Raw genomic sequence first — 10,698 nt, forward strand, 5'->3', positions numbered from 1 at the left:
AAGTTAGTGCGTCCTATACCACAAATGTGTTAAAAAAAATAATTAAAATATTATACTCACCCGATACCCGATCCTGCGTGTTGAATGGCACATGAGTGATCAGAAGGGGAATAATCTTTCAGAATCTTTTTTTCTAGATTTTCCTCCTTTAAAATTGGGTGCGTCTTATATTCCGTGCGTCTTATAGGGCGAAAAATACGGTACTTTTGCATTTATTATATTTTACTGTGATCAATGATTTAAAAGCAGAAAACGATGTAATTTCCTGCAAGGCCATGACTCCCCAGCGCATCAAGGATGCGATGCAGAAGCTGGCCGGGGATCGCTAGAGGACGCCGCTGGATCGTGAAGGCACAGGTAAGATTTTTCTTTTTTTGCTACCTCGAGTGTGGCTCGGGGTTCCTGCTTTTGGTATATAAAATTCACTCCGAGCCACACTCAGGATAACCGCCGGGGGGCGGGGGGTTAAGCACAGATAAAATGACAGTAGTTAGCAAACTGAACAATTACAAAAATGTTACATTTAAAAATTCTGTGAAAAAAAAAAAAAAGACTCAGAAAACATGAAGAATTTTTCATTCTTGTGACAAAAGAGAGCAGGTTTTCTTTTCCTATTTGTAACATGTGAATGAGCATTTGGTAGCAATAACTAATCTTTCGAAAGATACAGAAAACATAATGCACACTTTGAAAAAACCTCTGCACAAGCATGTTTCCTTTTCAGACATGAAATATAGGACAGTGAGTCTCTTGCAAGCCTATAATTCAAAAGTGGAGCCTGTCTGAGTTTTTATGTTTTTTTGCATTGTATTAGTAGGATTCATGTATTTGCAACTTCTAGTCTCCCTCTGTCTGCGATGAGTTCAAAAGTAATGCAACAAAATGTTCAAAAATAATTATTTACACATTTAGTGGAACAGCGTAGGTTTGTAATAAGGGTTTCTATATACCAAGTGCTGGGAAAAAAATGAGTGAGAGACCAACAACATTGCAAATATTAGCTAAAAAATTATTCCCAATGACTGCCTTGACCTGGGTTCTGACCTGCCACCGCATCAAGAAATCCAGCACAGATGGCACCTTGGCATTTGAACATTTACACTGCAGGGATCGTTCTTAAAGAACCCAAAAGACCCAGTGTGTGCAGATTTGACAGCGGGCCACCCCATTCATACAAGAAGCCAGGGGAAGCTACTTGTAGCATCTCCCCTGAGGCAGCGGTTAACTGGCATGAAGAAGCAGTAAACTGAAACCTCATGGCCAGTTTGAATATAGACTTACTTTGCTCCAGCACTGTTTGACATGCTTTACGGTTGCTCTTTTCTATTCCTATATAGTCACATTTTTTTATCTCTTTGTAGTATAACAGGTTTTCCTTGTGCTTGTCCTTCAGTTCTGACCCAGAAATTTACTGGCTCTGACTGCAAAAAAACTTTTGTTTATTGTTAAAATATTATGACACAAACAATTTTACCAAAACTACTTTTATTATGGACCACATTTCCTATATTACATTGTCAAAATGTAGAAAATAGTGTTTTGGGCAAAACAAAAAATAATACAATATGGCAGATAAAAAAAAAAAAACTTTTTACAATTTGTGCATTATTTCCGTAAATTAAAATACTTTAAAAAAAATAGCTCAGAAAAAATTCTTTGCACACCTTCATGGAAAAAATATATATATATATTTGAATAAGTTGGTTATTTATGCAAGAGCTGGGATAAAATACTGTAGAGACACATCATCGTGAAGTAGAATAAAGTGGACCATCCGCTTATGAACAATATCTGCAACAAAAGGAAAAAAAGCTATGTGGTATATTCAACGTAACAGAAAACACTTAAAATATGACCCGATGTGTCTTCATTCATCAAAGTGGTTTTCACCACTAGATCCCTTCTTTCTTAACCCAACCTAGTATATAAAAGTTAGGGATTTTCTAAACTGGTAATAGTTATTGCGATGCACTTCTTTATGTTTGCTGCCGATATCACTGATTGTCCAAATCACTGATTATTACCAAGGTAATACATTTTTACGGCAGGTATTAAATATGTCTAAATGCAAAATGATCTTACTTTGGCGTTTTAGTCTCTGAAAACAAATATCAGTACATTACTTACTACATATGGATTTGTTAGGATTCACTTGCTGTCCTGCAAGAAACTGAAGTAGTTTTCTAATGTCAACTCTGGCTTCTGACATGAAATCTGGGTCTCTTTCCTGAATGCTATTCTGTGAAGCGTCAATCGAGACTGCAAAAAAAAAAAAAAAAAAAAAAAAAAAAAAAAGTTAATTCAGCACATCTGCAATACTTTTTTTTTGTTTTGGGGAAAGAGTGCTTGACCTGGTCTGTTATCAAATGCTCATGAAACTAACCATGTTATCGCATTTGGACACTGGATGTAAACAAAAAGTGGATTTTAGACTAGGACAATAGAGGTTAAAAATGCAATGTTTATGTCTATGAATATCTATGCAACTTAAATTCAGCTTTAAATCTTTACCTACTAATGACATGTACCACATATATCATTAAAAAAAAAAAAATATATCACATATCATCAAAAAAGTTCTGGATGGCCAGGATGAAAAGTGAAGTGGAGACCATTTTCCTGATTCCTCCTCTGTGCAGTGATCCTGGAAATGCTTTGTTTTGGGTTTAAAGTTGTTACATTACAGATTAAAAATATACTTTAGATAATCTATCGCTGAACAAACCTGTCACTGATCAATGAAGTGAACTAACAATAGATAATTAAAACCGAAGTTAAATATAATAACTGCAAAAAATAAGATGTACATCGGTTGAGCCATTTATGACAAAGGAATATACAAACAATTGCATAATACATGCTGGATACAGGTGCACACACCAAAAGCAAAAAAAAAAAATTCTAGGCCCTAAAATACACATGCTGATAACTGTGTGGCAAGTTGTGCATCAATACCTAAACACCTGAGCAGCAAACTCATTGTGGGTCTGAAATTTCCCACCCGGTCCCACTACCTGCCTAAAGGTCTCGCCCTCCAGCCCAAGACTCGAGAGCAGGTGCCCAGCCGGCATCTGCTTCCCCTGGCCTCGCGTCCCCAACGTTCACACGCCGGAGACGCAGATGCCGGCTGGGGGATGCCACTGGAATGTGGGAACCAGGTAGGAGTTTTAAACTCCCTGGCAATTCCACCCCGAGTGTGGCTCAGGGATACTGCTTTTGGTATGGAAAATCCACCCCGAGCCACACTCTGGAATACCACTAGGAAGGTTAAAAGCAGAAGATTAGAACACCAACCAGGCAAACAGTATTTTTTAGAAACAGGGCGCATACGTGAGATCGGCATCACTTTCCCTTTGGTGGGAAAAAAAAAAAAAAAATACCCCTGCTGCAGAAGGAGGAGCAGTCATGCGTTGCAGAGCCTCCTGCAACGCATGACGTAGGTACCCCCGGGGGCTCTGCCTCAGCGATCAAGACTTAACAGGCGGTGATGCACTTTTTTTTTTTTTTTTTAAAAGGGTGTTGCATTTAAAAACCCTACCCTTCTATGTAAAGTAAAAAAGTCTAGGTAGGCTTTAATTAATCTTCTTGCCGAAAATGCTTTGCAGCATGGATAATTGGGGAAAATGGTTGGTAAATGGTAGACTTAAGTAAAAAAAAAAAAAAAAAAAAAATACAGGAAATGTTTATAATCATTTCACTGAAAAAAAGAAATGGCATAGAAACATAATTGTATTATTCTTTATTTAATAATTTATTTTATCTACTTAACCGAACCGAATTGTGTTCTGAAATTTACAGAGCTGTTTACCTGCTTTATTTATATTCTAATACTTGACTTATTTAGCCTTCAATTCTATACTATTGTATTAACAAAAAAAAAAAAAAAAAAAAAAAAAAAAAAAAAAAAAGGTACAACTGCATGTTACACTTTTGTCCCGCTAAAAAGTGAATCTGAGAACAGGCTATGTAATGTATTCCTAACAAGCCCTTACTGACAGCTGTAAGTAGATGCAAGTAGTGTGCAGCAATTTAGTCTTCCCTTTCAACCTCTCTCGGAGCTACTGCTCTTTGTTAATATTAGAAGGTTGAAAGGCTGCAAAATTATTGCTAGAAGACCAACTCAAACCGGATATGAGAACTTTTGCTGCAAACTTTAAGAACGTGATGCTAACTCCTGCAAAAGGATATCTAAAGTTATTTTATGTAAATGCAATAAATAAAACCCTAGTCAGATTATTTTGCTATTTGTGTATCACTTTAGAGTTTTATTACTTATATGTGCTTTGCAACACTGACTGCAGACTGCAGTCACTAAAGTGCAAAATCTTGCTTTATGCCATTTATTTAGATATTTATGTAAAATACAAACACAAAAATGTTTGGAGAAGAACTCTCGGGGCCAGTGATGCAGGTCCACAAAAATTGCACATAGTTTCTTCATTCACTTGAATTAGGTGACCTTTATACCCACATTTCAAACCAGATGCAGAAAAACCTGTAAAACCTGTAGATCAAAGCAATGGAGTAACGAGCATAATTATCTTTTTATATGTTCTTTTACCTAAATATCATGCACATCAAATTATCCTTCAATGAATTTTGGATAAATATTTTATAGTACTTTCCCAACTCCACAAGAAAGAAAGGTCTGCATTGTCTGAAACAGATAATTTTGATTAATATTAAATCACTTACTTAAATGAGGATTTCCCAGGTCTTTGAAGTGTGTTGATACAGACACCAAATCAGTCTCTATTTTTAAAATGATTTCTCCATTTCTATTGGCTTCAATGACCTTTGGAAGATACAATTAATATAAAATGCTATAGCCTTTACTATTATTAATAAGACAGACATGATGATCATCTAATTTTGGCCATACACTGAAAAATGCATCAGAAAAATAAAATGGGTTAATTTACTAAAATAATGGAATGTATTTACTTGCAAAGTGATTTTTTTTCTAACCTAACTTAACGCAGGTCTATATGAATTCACTATGTCCGGTCATAGACAAGGAAAAATAGGAAAACAGGAGTTTTCGCTTTGACATACTTGGATGATTTAAGTCAGCACACTAAGTGAAAATTTACTTTGCAACACGAACATGCTTTAGAAGTTCCTTTAGTAAGTCAAGCCTATTGACTCCAAAAGACAAGAAGAGCACCAAGGGTGTTTACTTAGGGGTCAGATACCTGTGTATGCATGTATCATATGCGTAGCTGCATAGGGCTTGTCTTTACATAAACAAATCTAGAAATGAAATAACAATAACATTAAAATGTTCTTTACTTCTTGTTTTTTGAATGGGAAACCCAGAGCCACATAGGAAACTTACATCATGTATTCTAGGAGGCTTCAAGCTGCTCTTTCGGTTCATGCCTAATCAGGAGGACTTTACTACTTATGCCAAGGATGTTTATTTTTCGAATAAAATGAAACTTAGGAACAAAATATTATTGCTGTCACCCACCTGGAATATATTTAGCTGATTTAAACAGAAGTGTTAAAATGGTGTTCATAATGTAATGAACTGAACAATGAACTGGATGACTCCTGTATAAATTGGAGTAATCCAGATGACCATAAATCATTAATGAGCGAGTAGCACTTACTATAAAATTGCTTAAATTCTTCATTCTTTCAACAACACTCTTCATAGTTTTTATTGCTGGCAAATAAATGCTTACCTAAATAAAAACGTAAAGAAAAAAGAAAAATCAGAACAAACCACTGTAGGAATAAGGATGTTTTTTTTGTTTTGTATAGGAAGGACACCACCCTCTTTTTTTTTTTTAATTTTGAAACGATTGTTCTTTGGATTTATTTGCCAGTATTATTTTTTATAGCTTTATAATGCTGGATTTACTATATGTTTGCTGTGTTAAATGCACTTATTTTGATGTGCAGTTTAAAAATGTGTTGCTGTTCAGTTTTTTGTATCTGTCTCCTAAAACAAAAGCCAAAAAATGTACTTTGTAACAAAGTACATTGTGGAAGTTTGTGAAGCATTACAAAGGGTTTACTATTTTCATCTAGTGTACACAAACAAATCAGGCACATTGAAAACAATTTTATTTTACTTGTTAGTCCAATATGCTTACACTAAGCAATTCTGCCCAAAGCTAAAGGTTTGAATGAGCCCTTTAACTGATCTAATAACTGATAAAGAAATAATTCTGGACTCTTTGGCCCTCATAGTTTACCTGAAAAATAATCATAAATAATAGGCCTGATTTATTAAAGTTCTCCAAGGCTGAAGAGGATACACTTTCATCAGTGAAGCTGGGCGATCCAGCAAACCTTGAATAAATTTCATCAAAGTAATTTGCTAGCAAATGTTTTCAATCCTTGACCAGATCCATTCCAGGATTGCTAAAATCACCCAGCTTCACTGATGAAAGTATATCCTTGCCAGCCTTGGAGAGCTTTAATAAATCAAGCCCAATGCTAGAACTTTGAAAAAACTGTCTATTGGTATACTTAGGTACAATACAAAATATGGATTATAACTATAAAAATATTACATTTAACAAATTATTTCAAATGTGATATTGAATACATATCTACATAATAAATGCAGTATTGTCTATTAAAGCATTAAATCAATAATTAATTGTTTTTTTATTTAGACCTTCATACATTTTGTTCACTATATACCAAGATTGTGATTAAAACTCTTTTTTTCACAATTAAAACCAGCAATTCACAGTGGATCATTTAAATGTTATGTTTTTTTTTTATCAAAGTAGCAGTAAGAAAACCTAGTTACTAGGTACTCACATCAAAGTCTGGTACAGTAGGTTCCTTAAAGTCATTCCACAGCCTTCTGGGAATAACGGTCACAGGAATGTCATGTGTAACAATACGACTGGTGCTTGATAAAGAAGGCTGCAAAAACCAAAAAAAAAAAAAAGGAAGAAATATAAACTATTTTACAATATTTTTTAAGGTATGTGAATTTTGTACCATTTATTAATACAAAAAACTTTTTACTGGGAGTATATAATATTTTTAAAAAATGATTAGGGAACTACTGTTCTGTGAAATGATGTTTTATTATGCATGTAATTTTCTCTTATTTATCAGTTGACTGCAAATTATAAAACAATATTGTACAAAGGGTATATACAATACTGATCCAATTGTCATTTCTTCACGCAGTACCATCCATTCCCATAGCACTTTATGGAGGATGTCCAAAAACATGCATGCATGCATTGTAACACATAAAACAGAACAAGGCATTGGGCTCTATTTATAAAACAGTGAATCAGACTTTCCTTATGGCAATCTTCCCAGGCCATGTGTTTCAATAGCAGTAATTGATTACCACCAGGGAATCAATTACTGTTTTATAAATTGAGCCCGATAAGTGGCATATTGATAAAGCACTGAAGATTTCAGACGCATGTGTATTAGATGCTTACTGCATTTTCTACAGAAATCACTCAAAACCCATATCAATGGATATAGATGCCACCTATACAGACAGGTAAAATATCATTGGTTACATGCAGCTGGCTGGGCCAAGTTGGTGGTAGAACTTTACAGCCACCATCTTATTGGACAATTTTCAGCCACAGCTCAAGAAACCCCTGGGGAAACTATTTGAGAAAGTAGCAGTGCACTCCCTGACATGTGACTATGTTTTCATATTTTAGTATTGTAGTCCAAATAGGTGAAAATCTGCTGTTGGAGACCATGTAAAACACTACTAGAGATTTAATAGGTCACTACTATGATACCCCCTGTTCTCCTAAGGGCTTCTTGAAAAAGAACCTGTAACTGAGAACCTTTCATGCAAAGATAACACTTTTTTTCCCCTTTTCTAAACTTGCTTTGCGTTTCCTGCTGCTCATTGACAATAACCATACCAATCTTTAAAGGGGGAGCCCTCTAATATCAGAAGATGAAGCTTTGTTTCAAACTTGTCATCACAAGAAGCAATGTACTCCATTCTCAACCACACTCTCAACTGGGAACCAATTTCTGCATGTAGTTGAACTTGTTTAACAGTGGATTGTGATGCAGTTCCTGGAAGATGCAATAAACTTATGGACACCCCAATCACAAACGAAAGGTCAATGAGTATGAATGTGTTTAATTGCAGTGTGGTTTGCTACATTGCAATGTGCCTGGAAATAACTTTCTGTGTGGTCACAGCCCTGCCTCTACTAAGATGGCCTTCTCCAACAAACAGTACAAGGCATAAAAAGTACACAATCAAAACCCACACTCATTACCTCTAAAAAATGATGCACATCAAAAGAAAGTTTGTTTGCTTACCAGCTCCACTGCCATTGTAAGACAAGGGCAATGCTTATTGGTCAGTTTGATTTTTACAAATTTAGCATTCTGTGCTGTTTTTAAAGCTCGAGAAATGTTTTCAGGCACCATCTCCAAATAAATCTCATTTTGCTCCACAGACACCCCTTCCATTTGGTATTCATCAAAAAAATTTGCCTGTAAAAGAATACAAAAATATTCAAGTAAATAATTCTTAACCAGAGTTGTACATGTTGTCATGTACAAAAACCAATAAAGGTTACAGTATCTGGATTTATGGTGATTATTAATGAACAGTAACAAAATTCATGTCACAAAATTCAGTGGACCAAAGAAATCTTATGTTAGTGTAAGAGTATAAGCCTTCCCAAAAAATTATAGCACAGTGTCCTAGTAGTAATCCTCCTTACGGCCCTGAAATTGTTCCATCAGCAAGAGGAAAAAAAAAATTTCATCTCATACTCGCAAAAGTAAAACCTTCCTTGAAAAGTATAGTCAATCCAAGGTTGCCATATCAGTTGGAATTTCTCAAAACGGTCCAGGACCAGAGACACCAGTTTCTTGTTATCAAAGACATCTTTCATACACACTTTGACTTCTCAAAGGTTAAGTCTGGGGGATTTCAAGGCTCTGGCTTTAATACGTTTTGCAGCATTGAATATGTGCAGTAACAGCATTAGCACCATTCTTGGGAGACCCCACAGGCCTAACTGTAGCAGGGCCATAGTGGATGTTTGTGGGAGTGATAATCCCAGACAAAAGAAGTTTCTTGCGACTCTTGCACCAAAAACACTTTGGGTTGGTTCTCTCCTTTTGGATTCCTTCACTATTTCTGCTGGATTCTTCTAGATTAGCTGCTGGAAACCATAGATCTACTCTGTTGGCAAGCGTAGCCTAAGCTACAGAAAGAAAGCGAATGTAAATGTGAGAATCTTTTGCTACAAACCTAGAGGATTAATTACTCTACTATAGAATGTGCAGCTCGGTGTACAATCTCAGCACAGCTGGCTGCCAGAAATGAATGTCCGCATGTGCAGAGTTTACATCACTGTGGACTGGAAAATCAAGACGGCTTAAGATACCGTACCCAGAAAAGTGCTGGATTAAGGTTTTGGAGAGTTGAGTGTAAACAGGTGAGTTTATTTTATTGCAGAAGAGACATAGCCTTTTTAAGCCAAAGAACAAAAAAAACGCCTGCTTGCATTTTTTTTTTTTTTTTTAGTTCCGCTAAATTATGTAAGCCAAGTGTTATTAAAACTGTACCTAAAATCCAGATCTAGAATGTTTTTTATTGCTGCCTACTAGTCCTTAGATGTGGTGGCTGCATTTATATTATTTTCTTTCATTTGCATCTGGTAATACTGCCAGTGACACACTTCATGTCCAAGTGTGACAATTTTTACCCCCTTTGCTCTATCCATGGAGGAGCAGCATTGTCACACTAGAAAGAAATATAGAAAAACCTTTTCTACTCATCTATAATATAGTGGAAGGTGTTCTAAAGTCTATAGAGGCAGCTGGGAATAACGTTGCTGCAGAAAGAAATCAGGTAACAGGTTAGATTTCTGGCATGATCAATAGGTATTGTAAAGGTTAAGTAATAAAAAAAATCATAAATAACTTTATAACATATTTATATAGTGATTTAAGAAACAATTTATAGAACTGGCTTTGCGCTCCCATTCAATCTTGATCGCCTATGTGATTCAGAATGAGGGGGAAAAAAAAAAAAAAAAAACGGTTGTCTACCCTTTTATGTAAAGTGAAATTTCTGAGTTTAGGTATGCGTTAGGATCAGTTTAGGACCTGTGACATAATAAAAACCCAGTCCTGTACTAAAGCAGGGAGACACACACACACGATCTTTCAGAAGTCACACATTACCTGGCAAAGCTCACACCACATGCTGACACCTCCATTGGCCACCTTGTCAGTGAGGATGAAGTAGAGGTTGGCAGGCGTAAGTCGTAGGGTACATGACTTGGTCAGTTTTGTGATGGTGTTTACAACTCCTGTAAAAGTAACAACACAAGGAAAATAAAAAGTACTCAGAAATGCAATAGTCTGCACACACAAGATCTCTATATACTTTCCTTGATGTCTTCTATAAGAATATTTAACTTGGCATTACTATTAATAAGCACCATATAACTGTCAATACTCCCCGTAGTTTATTAGTCTATAGTACAAACCCTATCACTAAAAAGATATCACAAACAGGGATACAGACTGGTGAAATGGTTCAGGCAGCTGACGTCCACGATTTTGCAGCGGAACCTCATGGCGGCGTTATCGTCTCCCACTTGCACCTTCCCGCTGATACATTTTAATAAATAAAACACATATGCAGAAAGAAGTTACGGTAAATGCTAGAATCGTTTAAAAGATGGGCATGGTTTACGGAGGGGC

General features: G+C 35.8%; 1 protein-coding gene across 1 annotated transcript; it reads right to left on the reverse strand.

The window, feature by feature from the left end:
* Positions 1-1,468: 1,468 nt before the first annotated feature.
* Positions 1,469-10,690, reverse strand: HUS1 (HUS1 checkpoint clamp component). The gene is made up of 8 exons (XM_072412099.1): positions 10,520-10,690; positions 10,174-10,301; positions 8,290-8,466; positions 6,784-6,891; positions 5,616-5,690; positions 4,696-4,795; positions 2,128-2,259; positions 1,469-1,791 (listed from the first exon to the last, which is right to left on the reverse strand). Exons 1-8 carry the CDS (start codon positions 10,569-10,571, stop codon positions 1,709-1,711), a joined length of 855 nt encoding a protein of 284 aa, XP_072268200.1. The 5' UTR covers positions 10,572-10,690; the 3' UTR covers positions 1,469-1,708.
* Between the last annotated feature and the right edge of the window lie 8 nt (positions 10,691-10,698).

This window comes from Pyxicephalus adspersus, chromosome 5, assembly GCF_032062135.1.
Source record: "Pyxicephalus adspersus chromosome 5, UCB_Pads_2.0, whole genome shotgun sequence".
NCBI classification, from domain to species: domain Eukaryota; kingdom Metazoa; phylum Chordata; class Amphibia; order Anura; family Pyxicephalidae; genus Pyxicephalus; species Pyxicephalus adspersus.

Coding starts and splice junctions, on each gene's coding strand:
- HUS1 (XM_072412099.1), bottom strand. CDS start 10,571: ATGAGGTTCCGCTGCAAAATCGTGGACGTCAGCTGCCTGAACCATTTC. Junction 8,467..10,173: donor TGTGGTGTGAGCTTTGCCAG/GTAATGTGTGAC, acceptor ATTCTTTTACAG/GCAAATTTTTTTGATGAATA. Junction 5,691..6,783: donor CTACTGTACCAGACTTTGAT/GTGAGTACCTAG, acceptor GTTTTTATTTAG/GTAAGCATTTATTTGCCAGC.